Consider the following 17,558-nt stretch of genomic DNA (forward strand, 5'->3'; position numbering starts at 1 on the left):
AAATTTTATACCTTATCTGTCTTTTCGAACTACTTCATGACAGTGCATTTAATTTCAGACTACACTCTATCAAACAAGTGCCATAAATATTCTTAATTATTTTATAAGGAAAGTCGAAATCAGAGCCTCGGCAATATGTAGAAGTCATACATTCAATGACAAGTATTCAGAAGATTTTTTTTATTAAAAACATTACAATTTAACATTAGAATACAGTAGGGATATTAATCTTCTGGAATAAATGCACATAGAAACGATGGAAGGTCATGAAAAAAAGGCATCAGAGGAAATAGCAATGACACTGAAATTGTCCTGACATCCTCGAACAAAATATACTTTATGGTAGTGTTGTTTGTACTCAGAGGTTAATGGAAAGAATAAAAAATTCTATTATAATGATTATGTGAACAACAGGTTTTTTGCCTTTTACACTGAAAGTTTCTACCATAAAAATATTTCTATTGTATGCATCAGTATTTCTGTGATCCAGGCAAGAGCTTCCTTCTTGGCAGTTATGTTATCTGGAGTTTGGGTGTTGAGACACCCTATCCAATAGAGGTTTTACAACTGTTTGCATAGGTTGATCTTGATTATGAAAGACAACTGTATCGAGTATGACACCAAGGACAACATCAGAGCAATGCCATCACAGCAATGACACACAGCAACACAAGTTACACTGAGGATAAAGTAAAGCTGTGTCCCTGAAAGTTCAGAGACATAGCGAGGTCACACTAATGCAAAGAGAAGAGTTCATACACAATGACATAGAATGAAATGTCATGCAAATCAACTGACTGCCTTGTACACACAAAATCCCTGTTCCTGTCATGTGATATCCAATTGAGGATAGAAATCATGTAAGTCAGCAGTACAGGTGCTGTTGCCAAAGGCAGAAAGAGATTAGAGAGCCAGCATGGTTGAGAAGGGGAGCACATAAATGAACGCCATGGGGTTTTTTGGTAATAGTTTTTTAAAAAATAATATCATTTAAGAGCCCAGGAGTAGACCTGCTGCTCCGTTTTGGCCCAAGGTTGTACTTCCAATAGCTGCAAATGTTAAAGGAAGATGCAAGAATTTTCTTAAGAGTTATAGGGCAGCCTATTAATGAAAACACACTTTTTTTCTGGCACTGCAAGTAAATCACACACATATGCTTATTAAGAGTATAATTTCTGATGTTAAGTTTTCCATAAGTATAAAATTTATTCCTGCATGTGGCTTCTGAAAAACAAGTATTTGCCAAATCACTTGAGAAAGCAAGTTATAAGGCAAATGTAAAAATTCTAAGTACTACTCTGTGCATATATTAGCAAGTACCATTATAGAAAGCACATCAAATGAACCTTGCTTATTTACCAACAATCTCTTATTTCTAACAGAGTCGAAACCATGCACTCAGTTTTTCAAAACATAGAAGGAATATTTACTTCTACCCTTTACCAAAAACTGTACTGAATATAGACGGTGTATGACATCCCCTACCAAACCAATGATGACTAATCTTTCTCTCCTTCCCAACCCAAAAAGTAATGTCACACAAAAGTGAACTTTCAGCCTCAGAGCAGTCCAAGATGAGGAAATGAGCCCAGAGTCAGCAAAGCTGGGTTTTGGTGTCCACACGTGATTTCAGTAATTCTGATGGGTCCTGAATTTTACTTCTAAAAGGAATAGTTTTTATGCTGTGAAAAAGCGCAAATCTATTATTGCCTCAGCTCTGCAGAGGGAAAAAAAGCTGGCATGTATACATGCAGAAAAATAATAGATCAATGTATCTATTCTGGTAGAGATGGGATTTTGAAGAGCACTCATATGCTGGTAGAATAAAAAATAGTTTTCCTGTCTTCCCTGTTTTGTCATTGAAGTCACATAGAATAGTTTCGGATAGAGCCATTCCTATATGTAGAAAGTACAAGTTAAGCTGAGGCTGAAGACTTCGACAAAAGCCTTAATGAATTGTTTCCCATTTTTTCTTCTGCTTATGTTACCACCATCACAAAAGCTCTGTACCAGAGACTAGCCTTTCACCCAAAGGTAAACAAACACGGATGGCTGTCTCCCAAAGGAAGGCAAAATCCTGCAACCTTCCCCACAAAACCTAACATCCCTCCCTGCCCTCCCTCCCAGAATCGGGGAAAGGCACACCTTGAAGCCCAGCTTTGAAACCCACCATGGCAGCTTAAAATGGACTAAACCACTGGTTTTTTGTGGTCAAAAGGAGTCCTGAACAGAGGAGAACAAGAAGGAGTAAGGAGCAAAGGTCTCTTTTCAGTTCTCACAAAGATCTGAGACAAGCCCCACCAGCAGCATGCAATGCAGCTTGTACAGAATGACGCTGCGTGCAGGTGTGCGGGCAGGTGCCTGTGCCTCCCTCTCCCCATTGCACCCGCATCACATGCACAGCTCCCGGACTGGAGAGGGGGACAGTGGCCTTCTGGGGCCCCGGTCCCTGCTCATTTCATGACGGCAGTGGGGAGCACTCATGGCCCTGTGAAGGAAAGGCTGCAGCCCAGCCCTGTCAGGTGTCAGTTCATCCACAGGCATGTGCCCTTACAAATGGCACCCGAGCCTCGCCAAGCCTGGCCTACCCGCAGCACTTAAGAAAAAAATCTGGAAGGCACGCCTGTGCTAATCAGTGTATACAAACATGTTATGCAAATAGGCATATATGTGAGATACAAACCGTCAGTGTATGCCTACGTGTTTAATCAAGTGTTTTAAATCCATGTCATATCCACAGCTACCTTTTGGGGAATGCAGGGGCAGAGAGAAGGATAAGGCTTAGAAGAAATGCCAATAAAAAACTTTGTTTAGGGGGGCGTGTGGCAGAAGACTTGTTCAGGAGACTCCCTGCTGAAGGGAGCAGCAGGCCCAGCACGCAGACCCGGCCCTGCTGCCTCCCTGGGGCCTGGGTTACAGCTGTGAAGGGGAACCCCAGTACAGCCTTCAGATTACTGTCCGTGATCGGTTTTTCAGGTGGGCAGCGATGAAGTTGCAACAAGAAGTCTGAGGGCAATCAAGAGAAACTGCAGAGCAACTGGTTAATGGATCAGGAGCACAAGCAGCGTTCCCCTCTGTCCTTCCAGTTGCAGGGAATGACGAGGGAAGAAACAGAAAGAGCCAGCTCCGAGCCTGGTGTCACCGGCAGAATTTTGGGGGTTTTGATCATGGGTGGGTTTACATGACACCAGGCCTGCTGGCAACAGACGGGGTACACCTGTCTCAGAGAGGGCAAAGGATCTTTGCACAGGCATTAGCAGGGCTCGTTGAAAGAGCTTTAAACTACATTTGAAGGGGGAAGAGGATAAAACCAGGCTTGCTAGAGATAAGCCTGGGGGCAGCACACCGATGATTGAGGGATGGTGTCCTAGCGAGGCCCTTTGGTCTGCCATTTCAGTGGAGGCAGGGGATAGAGATCCATGAGTCAGCAAAGACACAAGGGTTATTGATGTGTTAGAAACCATGGAAGGGCCTGAGAATGGTCACATAGGAATTAGGGCTTCTCCCTCCAAAAAGTGGCAGGATCAATAACCCAGCTGAAGCGCACCTACACCAATGCATGCAGCATGGGCGACAAACTGGAGGGGCTGGAACCTATTGTGCAGCAGGAAACCTATGATATAGTTGCCATCATGGAAACATGGTGGGATGACTCACACAACTGGAGTGCTGCAATGGATGGCCATAAAGTCTTCACAAGGGACAGGCAAGGAACGAGAGGCTGTGGGGTAGCCCTGTATGTCAGGGAGTGTTGTGACTGTCTAGAGCTTAATGATGGCGATGATGGGGTTGAGTGTTTATAGGTAAGAATCAGGGGGGAAGGCCACCCAACCAGGATGAAGAGGCAGATGAAATACTCTATAAGCAGCTGGAGGAAGTCTCACAATTGCTAGTCCTTGTTTTTGTGGGGGCCTTCAGCTTACCAAAAGTCTGCTGCAAATACATCAGAGAGGAAACAGTAGGAGGTTCCTGGAGTGTGTGGAAGATAACTTTCTGACATAGCTGGTGACCCAACTAGGGAAGGCATCCCACTAGACCTGCTGTTTGTGAACAGAGAAGCACTTGTGGGCGATGTGATGGTTGGAGGCCATCTTGGGCATAGTGATCATTAAATGAGTTTTCAATTCTTGGAGGAGTAAGAAGTGTGTGGTGGGGTGTGTCAGCAGAACTGCTACCTTGGATTTCCAGAGAGCAAACTTTGGCCTGTTTAGGAGCCTGGTTGACAAAGTCACTTGGGGGGCAGTCCTGAAGGGCCATGGGGTCGAGGAAGGCTGGACATTCTTCAAGAAGGAAATCTTGAAGGCACAGGAGCAGGCTGTCCCCATGTGCTGAAAGACGAGCTGGTGGTGAGGAACACTGGCCTGGCTGAACAGTGAGCTTTGGCTGGAACTCAGGAAAAAAAGGAGTTTATGACCTTTGGAAGAAGGGGCAGGCAATGCAGGAAGACTACAGGGATGTTGTGAGGTTATACAGGGAGAAGATTAGAAGGGTCAAAGCCCAACTAGAACTTTATCTGGCTACTGCTGTAAAAGACAGTAAAAATTGTTTCTGTAAATACATTAGCAACAAAAGAAGGGCTAAGAAGAATCTTCATCCTTTATTGGATGTGGGGGGGAAACATAGTAACAAAGGATGATGAAAAGGCTGAGGTACTAAATGCCTTATTTGCCTCAGTCTTTAATAGTAAGACCAGTTGCCCTCCAGGTACCCAGCCCCCTGAGCTGGAAGACAGGGATGGGGAGCAGAATGAAGCCCCCATAATCCAAGGGGAAATGGTCACTGACCTGCTACACCACTCACACACAAGTCTATGGGGCTGGATGGGATCCACCCAAGGGAACTGAGAGAGCTGGTAGAAGTGCTCACTGAGGCGCTTTCCATGATCTATCAGCAGTCCTGGCTAAACAGGGAGGTCCCAGGGGACTGGAGATTAGCAAACCTGGCGCCCATCTACAGGAAGGGCCAGAAGGAGGATCTGGGGAACTATAGGCCTGTCAGCCTGACCGCCGTGCCAGGGTGGGTTATGGAGCAGATCATCTGGAGTGCCATCAGGCAGCACATGCAGCACAACCAGGGGATCAGGCCCAGCCAGCATGGGCCTATGAAAGGCAGGTCCCGCCTGACTAACTCGATCTCCTTCTATGACAAAGTGACCTGCTTAGTGGATGAGGGAGAAGCTGTGGATGTTGTCTACCTGGACTTTAGTAAAGCCTTTGACACCATTTCCCACAGCATTCTCCTGGAGAAACTGGCTGCTCAGGGCCTGGGCGGGTGTACGCTTCACTGGATGGAAAACTGGCTGGCTGAGCCCAGAGAGCAGTGGTGGATGGAGCTACATCCAGCTGGTGGCCGGTCACAAGTGGTGTTCCCCAGGGCTCAGTACTGGGGCCAGCTCTATTTAATATCATTGTCAACAATCTGGATGAGGGGATCAAGCGCACCCTCAGTAAGTTTGCAGATGACACCAAGTTGGGTGGGACTGCTGATCTGCTGGAGGGCAGGAGGGCTCTGCAGGGGGATCTGGACAGGCTGGACCGATGGGCCAAGGCCAGTGTATGAGGTTCAACAAGGTTCAGTGCCAGGTCCTGCTCTTGGGTCACAACAACCCCACGCAATGCTACAGGTTTGGGGAAGAGCGACTCGAAAGCTGCCTGGAGGAAAAGGACCTGGAGGTGCTGGCTGACAGCCAGCTGAACATGAGCCAGCAGTGTGCCCAGGTGGCCAAGAAAGCCAACAGCATCCTGGCTTGTACCAGAAATGGTGTGGCCAGCAGGACAAGGGCAGTGATCGTCCCCCTGTGCTCAGCAGCACTGGTGAGGCCGCACCTCGAACACTGTGTTCGGTTTTGGGGCCCTTATGACAAGACAGACACTGAGGTGCTGGAGCGTGTCCAGAGAAGGGCAATGGAACTGGTGAAGGGTCTGGAGCAGAAGTCTTATGAGGAGCAGCTGAGGGAACTGGGGGTGTCTAGCCTGGAGAAAAGGAGACTGAGGGGGAGACCTTAACACTCTCTACAGCTCCCTGAAAGGAGGTTAGAGCAAGGTGGGTGTTGGTCTCTTCTCCCAGGTAACAAGTGCCAGGTAATCAAATTTAGATATTAGGAAAATTTTTTTCACTGAAAGGGTTGTCAAGCATTGGTACAGGCTGCCCAGGGATGTGGTTGAGTCACCATCCCTGGAGGTATCTAAAAGACATGTAGATGGTTTAGTGGTGGACTTGACAGTCCTGGGTTAACGGTTGAACTCAATGATCTTAAAGGTCTTTTCCAACCTATACTATTCTATGATTAATGGGTTAGGCTAATGGATTATGACATTTTTAAGTGGATAGGCGTTACTTGCAGAGGATGACAATAATATTAGCACTTTATTGGTCTAAGTCCAAGTCTATTTTACTTAAATCTATGTATTTCTATAGATGATGATTCTATAAGCACTACCTCAGAAGACAGATCTTGTACGCCAGTAACAAAACGGATGGTCGGGACAGGTGAGTACTAATTTCCATGTATTTATTCTGAAATGAAATTGCATTGTAATTTCAGTACCAAAGCTGGACCAAGCAGATCTCTACTGTAAACATGGCTTTACTTTTCTACTTCTGACTCCAGTCTAGCTTTATCACTAAACTTAAAAATTAGTTTCAAAGCTCTGTTCCCTGTCATGAGCAAAACTTGCATTAATACTGTAGTTCAACTTTGCATTCTACATTTATCTGATGAGCAGCATTTCCTACTTCTGAATACACAGATAAGATTTTTTTTCTTTGATTGAATCCCCAGTAGCATTTTCATTTGCATGATATTTTGCCATGCCATTCTAATTTGACACCATACTGGAAAGCCATTTTATTATCAATACTGATATCTTGTTGCTTTAAAGCTTAAGGCGTATTGCTTTCCTTCATGCAGCGCTTGGACAGATCTGTCTTTAATTTGACAACAGCAACAAAATTACACTGACAAAATGTGGAAATTTAGATGCCTTAGAGAAACAAGAGGTTTCACTTGCTACATATTTTGCATACTTGAGAGAAATATAATCATGTATGATGTTAACACCATAAAGTTAAAAGATTTTCATAACAAGGGATTATTATAAACATTAATTAATCCCTCAGCTTGTTACAAAATCATTAGCTACAATTACACTTTAATGTATGTATATTCAGCAATACTCAGTTGTTGTTTCATTTATATTTTCAGACAATCACATCCCCTTGGAAGAAGCACAAAATCACTTTAAAGTTATTACAGTTAATGATACTGGAGCAGGAAAACACTGGAGTGATAATGAAGTCAGAGCTCTGATAAACATATGGTCAGATGAAAAGATACAACAAATGCTTGAAGGGGCCACGAGAAATAAAGAAATATTTGAGGAAATTGCCAGAAGGCTAATGAAACGTGGTATAGACAGAGATTGGAAACAATGTCGCACAAAGTACAAGAACCTAAAATATGAATACCGTGCGCTGCAGAAGGAAAATGAGCATCTTGGTAATCCCAGGAGAAAAATGAGATTTTACGATGAAGTTGACTGTATCTTAAGAAGACAGCCTCTGGGTCCCTCAGGCTGGGGATGTGAAAGTTCAAGTCTCCTATCAGGTACTAAAAACTTCAGTGATGAGATAAAGCACTTAAAATGAAAAAAGTTGCCTTGTTGACCTATGCTGTAGTGGTAAAATATGTGGCCAGAATGGGGAGGGAAAATAACTGAAGAACCTGTATCTGCATGGTCACGTAGGACATCTGCATTCATGAACGGAAATGGTCTTTGGAAGAATTTAGAAGTCAGAACATTAACAAAAAGTGAAAGCACCTGAAGCGTTCAATGTTATTGGAGAACCTTTGTGCTTTTGGAAGCTTAAGCGAGATACAGTGAAATGGTGCTAGAAAATGTGGCAGGTTTTAGAGGTGATATAGCAGGCATGTGAAATCTTACAGAGAGCTCCAAGTTCACACCATTTAAAACTGCAGAACTGTAACAGTCAAGCCAAGTGCAAGGACTCCAATAAAATTAAACTAAATTAAACATAGTCAAGAGAGAAGAATACAGGGCAGTGATGTTTATTTGAGCACTTGTAATTATTATATTAATTTTGCTAAAGTAGAATCAGTTTTCTAAAGAGTTTTTTTTTTTATTTTAGTATCAAAAGACCTCAGATCTAGGAACCAACAGCTCACCTTGTGTATGCTGTAAGGGTTCTCATGACTGGCCAGCTGCTCCAGCTCTCAGGTATACCTGCCCTTGCTCCAGGCAGATCAGATGCTCTTGTAGAAGCAACTTAACCACTGCAGCTTAAAGCTGAGTGAGTTATGGTAAACCAGAACTAATTCTGATTTTTCTCAATATATTAGATAATAATTTGCAATGTCGCAAATGTTAGTTGAGGACTTGAACCACTTCTGCAGCAAAGGCCAGATGGGCAGCTTGAACAGAAACTACTGGAGTCATCCTTAAGCCAGCTGTCCTCAGTCATGAATCGGAGCCCTAATGTGGTGTCCAAGGGCACCGTACGGTAATGCCATTAGCTGAGGCTGGAATGACATCCACACAGCCATAGGCTGACACCACTGCTTCTCATCTGCCTCATTCCTGTGCTCGATCATTCTTAAGACAGACATTTTCTTCCAAATCCAGAAACTGAAGATATTACTGCTCATTTCTGCTCTCCATGAATGGAATTTATCAACACCAAGAATGTTTGAGCCAGCCTGGCTGGTTTACATTTTAGCATGCTGGAAGAGGACTGTGTAGTCTGTGTTGCGAATGCTGATGCAGGAGACAGTAAAACAATAACCTTTCAGAAAAGAAGCTTTAGTAATGAAGCTGTTCAAGGGATCTGCCAAATAAATGTCTCCACCCAGATTTTGTGTGCCAACCAGTACCTGACTTTTCTAGAAGACTCTCATTGCTCCAGGTCACTTGTCCCAATGCATTTGCTTTTGTAGTATATAACTTTTTGGTGTATGACTGACTGTGCTTTGAGAATCACTGCAAAATACTGAAGTCACCTTGCTTTTCTCTTCTAAGTTTCAGTGGGAGATGTTACAGCAAACACAGGATCCTTGAGTATCAAGAGAAAAACATGGAATGATGGTAAGAGCCCCTGACTTTATAAAGCATCTATACATTGCTGTTGAATCGGATGCGAGCTTCTAGTTTCTAGTACTTGAGCAGTTAAAAAAAATAATCCTAGAACTTAACACCAAGCTCCATTTCTTCTCTCACCCTCAACAATGTGCAAAAGAAGAGTCCTGATAAAAATGTGGTCCTAAGGAAAACTGCAATTTCTTTATTTAGTCCTCATCCCTGGTATAAATGAGATAACATCAGAAAATACTTCTTTGATTTATAAGAATCAAGTACAAAGAAAAGAGAAAAAGATTTTTAATAGAAGATATCTTACCTGTTGCTTAGAGGAAAACAAGGACAGTATCACAGTCATGGTTGTGGTTTCCCGATATTATACTATGTGTCAGTAAATGAGAAATTACATGTTTAGACATATAATGTGTACCATGTAGTGTCTAACGTGTTGTACAAGGGAAAACAGGTTAAGACAGCTATTCCAAAGAGAAGATATGATGCAGAATCATTGAGAGAAAAATTAAGGGATGGATAGAAATATGCAGCATGTGATCTGATATAGGAAAGATCAGGAGCTTATTTTTATTCCTGGCAGAATTGTCAGGCCCTAAACAATCAAAAAGTCCAACAATGAGGGACGACAAACTTGTTCTTTTAGGAAGCTCACCCCTATTTTTAATACTAAAACGATGTCTTGTCTACAGACAGATCTGAACACCACAACACTTCTGCATTCAACCCGCCCAGGCCACCATCATAAACTACTAACAGGACTAACTCTATGTGATTAAATATACTTTCATTATTGCCTGTTGGATCAGTACATCTTGCAGAAGGCAGTAGCTAGGCAAAGCTGAAAGTTTTAAATATCAGTGATTTTTACAAGGTCTGTTCCATTCCTACTCGCTGTTATACAGTGACCCCTTACACAACACCAGCAAGGCAACAAAGAGCATAACAGAAGGACAGCATTAGGAAAATCTAGCTTGTGCTAAACTTCAGTGTCAGCAGTTCATTGACTTGTGCACTCTAACTACATATTTTGCTTTTGTCCACAGAGGTGTCGCCTGTTCCACTTAAGAAAAGTGCTTCTGAAAACACCATATTCCACTTCCAAAAACTATTAACAGAGAGAGTGCACACAGTAACAGAAGGCAAAAACTTACTGTTAGAAAGGCTTTGTAAGCAGGAAGAAATGCAAGACCTCAACAGAACACAGCTGTATGCTGATCCGTCAGCCATACAACAGGTTGGTTTAATGAACTTTCTATAAAATTAGCATGCAAAGAGATTCTCTCAGATAGTAAGAAAGTAAATAAGACTTATTTATGAGTGTAGGTCACCCACACGAGTACATGCTTGCTCCCCTTCAATATATTCACTTTCAGTCATTTAAACAAGTTATCATCATAATCCTTAACTATGAGCTTTTAGCAGTGACATCAGTTAGTCTGATAGAAGATGTAACTTCTGCGTACATGCCTTGACTCACCTACATGCCACAATTAACAGGCTTAATTGAAAGAAAATAATAACTTTGACTGATGAAGGAAAACATGTAGTTAAAATTTCATCTCATAATTTCCAATTACCATCTCTATGACCTTCCTAGCAAGTTAGTCCTCTGCAATTAACCAAACAGCTGAAGCTGTAAGAGAACAACTTCTTGGTTAGGCAAGGCTGGTGGGGAAAACATACCACCTAATTCCTTTATCAGCATTTACCCTCCTCCTGGCCTCTCCACCTGCCTGTGCTAGGGTGGGGGACCATCCCCATCTGCCTGCTGAAGGTATTGTGCTGTGCAGAAATGAACTTGAGAATTCAATGAGCCAGAACGAAAGTACACAAAGTCGCTGCCCACCTAGAAGGGGCAGGCATGGGTTCTGGTCCCTGGACAAGGGGTCTGCCTTGTCCAGTAACCAAAAGTACAAAAACCATAGAAACAGTGCAGGGAACAGTGACGTGGTAAGTGACAAATGCCATGCCACAACTAACCACACTTTGCAAAATCCTACTAGCCACCACTACTTCATTTTGTGATTGTGTAAGTAATAGCCTGCACTGCCTGCAAGGCATGCTTATCTAGGGGTTTGCTTTCAGTGTCTTCAAGCAAAACAACTCAGTTCTGGATCTCAGTCATGTCTGGGCATAGACTTACACAACCCTGCCAAAGCTAGGTCAGTTCTGGGCACACACAGGGGCACAACTGAAGTCAAATAGTCAAGTCCTTACTGCAGCAGCAACAGCCGCCAGCTTTTTTTACACAGAGGCCTAAATTCCACCCAAGTCTCTCTTTACGACATCTTACACAAAAATGTTACTGGATATAGTGCTTTGTTTCCTGCTTTATGGTTAATTATTGTCTTATTAAATCATTTATGAGAGACATTATGAAGGTAAATAATTTTCACCAAGGTAGATGTTGTCTGCCATTTGACTAGCATTTTTGAAACAATTCTGAGAAGTCAGAGAAAGATCCCTAGAAAATCAGTTTTTTGATCATATTCATTTATACAGTGACACAGATTTACTATTCGTCCAGTGTATGTTTATATACTACTTTTCACATTGGTTTCTCAGTACAAACCTTCTTTGACTTGTAATACTAGCAACACTGTGAGCTTAAAAATCTTTCTCCTCTTTTTGCAATGAGTTGATTGGAAGATACACATCTTGAACTTGCGTTATATTACTTGCATAGAGAACTGCTGTCTTTGGTAGGAGAACAAGGGATCTGTCCCTGCCATCATGGCAGTCAGGTATCCTTCTAGAACATGACGAGCCAGCTGAAGACCTCACCATTCCTAGCAGTACTAATATCACTAATATCCTTCCACCTGTGAACCAGAAAAAATGTACTCCAGTACATTTAAACAGTTTAGTTCCATTTTGATTCAAATTAAGTTTTTAAAAATACTTTATTTTTTTTTTTTAATTTTAAAATAAAATAGTATGGATCACTTATATCTTCTGCTCTACCTGCTGTGTTCCATGAGTGCAAGGCTGAAGTTGATTTGATAACTCATTGCAACAGGAAGATCCCTTTTTCTCCATGCTACTCTGAACAGTCCAATGCTTGCTGGATCCCCTATAAACCAGTTCAGCTCACTAACCTGACAAAAGACTAGCCCAGCTGGGGAAAAAAAAAAAGTGCAGATGGTTTTCTGTGTGATTTGGAGCAGCCCAGCAAGTTCTCAGCTGTGCTAGGCCTAGGTTTGAGCAGCTCAAAGGTTGTTTTTGTTGCAGTATGACTCCCTCTCAGAAGCAAGGCTAACCTGAGGGAGGCAGTTGGAACTGCAAAGACAAACTGCACTTAAAATGCGATGCACAAGGATCCCAATCTTTCCAAAACTTTTCTGTCATTCACTACAATGTCCCCCCAAAAACTTGCTCCCATAAAATAAAAAAGTAAAGACTTAATTTTATTCATTAGAATAAGTAGATCTTTCAAGAAATATGTATCTGGTTTTAAATGCTGTTGTTAAGGTGAGAACTGCATAAAAACACTGAGGCAAAGGACTGTCTAAATTCTTAGTAGGTCAGAGCAGAGAACTGCAGAGCACACTTGGCTTGGAAACTGTTCATATCAACACTAGAGGGTAGACATGAAGCAAGAACAGAAAAAAACCTCAAGTAGCTTTCCAAGTAAAAGTTTTTTTCTCAAAAAACTTTCCAGAGAGCGGGATTTACCTCACAAACAAACGTTCAAAGAAGGTGGACTTCCCCTTGTGTGGGATTCCACTTCTATTCGGCTTTGTGACTGGAAAGCATAGCTAGCTTTTTGTAATTGTTTTGTCAGAAGGCTATCTGCTTTTTCCCTGCTGTTCACATTTATTTTCAGTCAAAGATGGTAAGAGATGTCAAGTGCATGGGGAATTTAGCATCATCAAATATTTATGTGCTACTCCCATTTATACAGATAACAATTCATTTACTTGAATATGTAGGATGCTGAGATAGATAAATCAAAGTGGCATCAAGACCTTTCTTCACTGCAGTTGTAACTTACGATTCCACATCACTTTTTGCTTAGAGGCAAAATAACATGAATGTTGCACATTTAGGATTCCAGTTGTCAGGAGCTGTGGGCTGTCTCCTTTTGACAGCATCTCCCAGAGTAGTGACAATGGGCTAAATACAATGTGACTAGAGAGAAGGATTTCTCAAAAAAAGTCCCCTTGAAAATAGCATTAATCCAACTTGTCCTCCCAGTGTATTTTTATATCCACTTGAGCTTGTGCTGTGGCTCTGCTCTGTTGACAGCTTTACATTTATTACAGCCACACAATATTTAGTCTAGGCACCCTTATGGGCAAGTTAAGTGGAACTTGGGACACTGTCTGACATATGCTAAATGGTTATGTGTGAGAATACTACCATAGGACTGACAGGGTTTGGGGACGAGAGACCTTCTTAAGACATAGATCCACAACATGGTTCCTTTTTACAGAAAGGCCAGACCAATCTGTTTCCATGTATTTTCATGCTGCTGGGAATCTTAATATAAAGTACATCATGAAAATGATTGAGCTTAAAAATCAAAACCAACACTGAGTAATTACGGCAGGAGCAGCAGTCCTGTAAAAACCAAAGATCTTTGCTCTTCTCCCTCAAATATCTGCACTATTACCAAGGAGCCAGATTACTGTGAGGACAAATCTGACTCCTCCCCAGTGGCAAATGGAGATACTGAAATTTTCAAGGTGTGGCAGATAAATGGAGCAATCACCACTCTGACCTATATTTAAAAGTTCCATTCTTCTCTAAAGCACACTCATTCACTGAGATGAATGGGTCACTCTACATGTCTCAGATAGGGCTGTTACCCTGGAAAGTCCTCTGAATGCCCCATTTAGATTATTTCCTGGTAGACCAAACTATATTTGGGCCAAATGCCTGGAGAATGAGCTTCAGGGAACAGAAATGCTTGCATTCATGTTGGATCCACAAGCTCTGTCAGCATCACTGTTGGCCTAAAAAACTCTCCCTCCACACTCTCAGCCTTTGTTCCTTCTAGCAGCAAGGTCTCCTTTGTGTTGGCACTAGCACTCACATGGCCAAGTGGTTAACCGACTGACAGAACTGATTTAAATTAAAACTACACTAATTAATAAAAAGCCCCTCCAAACAACCCTGCTTTTTTAAGTTCGGGGAAAGTAGTGTAAGACATGGCAGAAAGAGCAGCCAAGGCAATTTATTTGAACTGAACTACCCAGCAGGAACGTCCCATGCTGTGTACAACCCTCCCTCCGTTCATTAGGCTCAAATTTAAGGTATGGGCAAACAAGCCAACAGAGCAATCCCGTGAAAATTACTGGAGAGCTGTGTCATGCCTACATGGATGATGTAACTACAGTCAACGTGAAGAAAAATGAACAGTCTCACCCCAGCTAAGGCTAGGTTAATCTAATGGAAAGTCTGTTGGTCACAATAAACATTAAGGGCTGCCTCCAAAATGTCCTCTTGTATCTACATTTTGGCACCACTTCCCTCCTGGTTTTTCCGCTCATTTCATTCCAGTTGGTTACTCCACATCCAGAGATAAGAGCTGTGACTGAACTGCATTCTGTGACATGTACATCTCAGAGATTTGAACTTGGTTAGAATGGAAATCTGGCTTATCTTCACTTTCCAAAAAAGAGCATGCAGGAACCTGAGCTCTGCAGGAAGTTATGTGAGACAGCCAAGTGGCTATAACAGCTCACCACAGCAAAAAAGTCTTGCTGCCTATCTCTTCCTACAAGAGTAAGCTTTATGGCATGTAATTAAACCGGGCTGTTGGCACCTAGCAGCACAGAATGCCCTATAAATGTAAACCAAGATAGAACAAAATGATAAAAAGTGGTAACTCTATCCACATTCATTCTGTGTCTCTGAAAGTAATCGAAAATGTTTTACCAGCACATACAGCATGAATGTTCTGCTAAAACAGCATACAGACTCAACCACTAGCTAGGCAGACATCTTACCCAGTATATTCCATAGAAAATTTACATAAAAATATGGTTAATTACAAAATTTGGCATTTAGACAGTTAAAACATTTAACACTGCAGTTCTTGCATCTGGGGATGGGGGATCTGCTGAACCTATAATGGGCTCTTGAGATGAAGAGATAAATATGTTACATACCAAATTACCAGGATCATTACCTGTAGCATGCCTATGTTACTCAGAAAATACCCATCCAAATACTATTGCATTTTAAAGCTTTTTGTCTGAAAGATTCACCGTGTAAGAGAGGGTACTAATAGCTTGCTAAATAGGCTTTTAAAAAAAATCGATCATGTAGCCAAGAGGTTGTATACAAAACGTAGATGAGCACTTTCATTATGCTATATTGAGTGTAGATATTTGGAAGGATGGCTAATGGGAAGCCATCAGTCATTTTACTAGATTGAAAGAGAAGTAAGAATTCTTAACTTATATTGCTGATTATTTGGGTTCTGTTGTGTGGGTTTTAATAGTGGACAGTAATAAAGAAGGTATCAAAAAAGCATGCTGGCTGAACCTCCACTCTTCATTTACTTTGATTCTCATTAACAAATTCCATACGTAGACCCAGCTGAGATGGTATGAGGAGTATTCTCTGACTTTACAGACTTGCACAGAAGCCTTTTAAAGACCTCTTCTAAAAATCAGTACAAAGCTGGATACATTCAGATTTCAGTACACAGCATTGCTGCCAAAAATATTTTCCCGGGAATTTTGCAAAAAGTTAACAAAACTCACACTTGTTCCAAGATTAACTTTGCAAATTTGTCCTGGTCAAGGACTCAAATGACGTTTAATAGATTTGTAACTCAAAGTACTACTCCTCCCTCTCTCACCGCCCCCAAGAAAAGTCGTCTCCTTACCAATATCCTCTTGACTTTATTTTGGCATAGTGTCAGTGGATTTTGCACTGACTTCTCTGGATTACAAATGGTAAAGATGATTTAGAAGATCCACTTTAAAGCCTTGTTAATGTTGACACCAGAGTAACAGCGTTAGTTTTAGAAGCTTTAAAGTTTCAAACATAAAGAGAATTCACTAACGTAGCTGTAACATGTGTTAAAACCAGATGTTTTAACTTTGAAGAAATCACTTCAAAATGGTCTCAAATTGGCACAATGTTCTTAGTGTGTGGAAGGACTTGATTAGCCAGTGAGTAGGAATATACTAGGTTTCAGTTTAATTCACAGATCACCATTATAAACGCCAATAAAAAGCCATGTTGTAACTTCTGCTACAAAGGAGTGTGAATTTAAGCCTCAACAATCTAGCAGCCCCTTTTGAATTAAAAACAAAACAAAAAAATCTGTTAAAGTTGTCGCTTATATCAAGATAGTGAAATTCCAAGTCTATCTTTTATCTTTCATGATATGCCTACTTGTGGTCCCACTCCAGAACCTTGCTTACAAAATACACACCAGTTTTTCATGCAGAATAATTTCAGTGCAACAATGAGCACCACTCAATCACACGCTGTTGAATACATGCTTAAGTGGTTTGGTGGTTTGATCCAGCACGCGGAGTTTCAAGTTTTCAGTTACAAACATCCTCACCACCAAAGTAAATCTCTCCAGTGCCACAATGTCTTTTTAACACTGTAATACAAACTACCAACTCATTTTAGGCCATTTATCAGAAACAGCAAAGTCCTTCACATTGCTGCAACCAGCTGTATCAGAACATAAAGCACAAAGAACTTACATGTTTTTGTGGCACGTAACAAATATTCTGGATCTTTATGTATATAGATAATATTTCAAAGATTAGAAAATCTAGCATGTTCCCAACAGCTGCATCTTCTTTATGGGTCAGTCATCTCAGAAATGCAGTTTGATACAATGCCATGCCTGAATATTCTGATTTTTTAATTCTAAGATGATTTAAGGGCCAAATTCTGTAATTTGATTTATTGCACAGGACTAATTTGCATATAAAAGAATATGCTTATGGGTATCTGAGGCCAATAGTCATTACCTGAACATCCTTACTAATCTGAAGGTGACATCTAAGGACTGTTATTTTCCAGTGGCCAATCAACTATCTGCCAGTCCCTTAGGCCTGACAGGGACTGTCCATTAATATTTACCATACCTCTTCCATATTTACTTATTTTCAAAAGGATACAGTTAAGAGACACTTCTTAGTTTTTAAGTTTAAAAAGAAGAGGCTTGATGAAATTTACTGATACAGTTAATGTGAAATCTTAATTCTGGTTTTCAAGTAAGATTCCAAAGAGAAGAAAAACTAGCTGTTATCCTATTACTTCCTGATAGAGATGTCATCTCTTCTACACCTCAGAGCAGGAAAAATGGAAAGAGGTTAGAAAGAAACATTAAAGAAGGAAATGGGAACATTACCACCTCAGCTATTTAATAGAATTTTATTGAGTGATTGTGAAGGTATACCTAATTGAACAGACTGTTTCACTTTACAGATGCAATAACGTTTATGTCTCTTAAGAAAGCGTCCCTTA

General features: G+C 41.4%; 2 protein-coding genes across 3 annotated transcripts in view; one reads left to right on the forward strand and one right to left on the reverse strand.

Moving 5' to 3' along the window:
- Positions 1-15,697, forward strand: part of LOC101919183 (uncharacterized) — a 33,496-nt gene extending 17,799 nt beyond the window's left edge. For both annotated transcript variants that reach the window (XM_027779281.2, XM_027779282.2), the window contains 4 exons: positions 6,418-6,489; positions 7,205-7,606; positions 9,036-9,101; positions 10,151-15,697. In XM_027779281.2, coding sequence (XP_027635082.1) covers positions 6,418-6,489; positions 7,205-7,606; positions 9,036-9,101; positions 10,151-10,365 — 755 coding nt within the window. In that variant the 3' untranslated portion in view covers positions 10,366-15,697. The remainder of the gene's footprint in view (positions 1-6,417; positions 6,490-7,204; positions 7,607-9,035; positions 9,102-10,150) is intronic.
- PPAT (phosphoribosyl pyrophosphate amidotransferase) overlaps positions 1-17,558 on the reverse strand; it is a 54,248-nt gene that overhangs the window by 34,720 nt on the left and 1,970 nt on the right. The gene's annotated exons all lie outside the window — the stretch shown is intronic.

This window comes from Falco peregrinus, chromosome 2 (genome assembly GCF_023634155.1).
Source record: "Falco peregrinus isolate bFalPer1 chromosome 2, bFalPer1.pri, whole genome shotgun sequence".
NCBI classification, from domain to species: domain Eukaryota; kingdom Metazoa; phylum Chordata; class Aves; order Falconiformes; family Falconidae; genus Falco; species Falco peregrinus.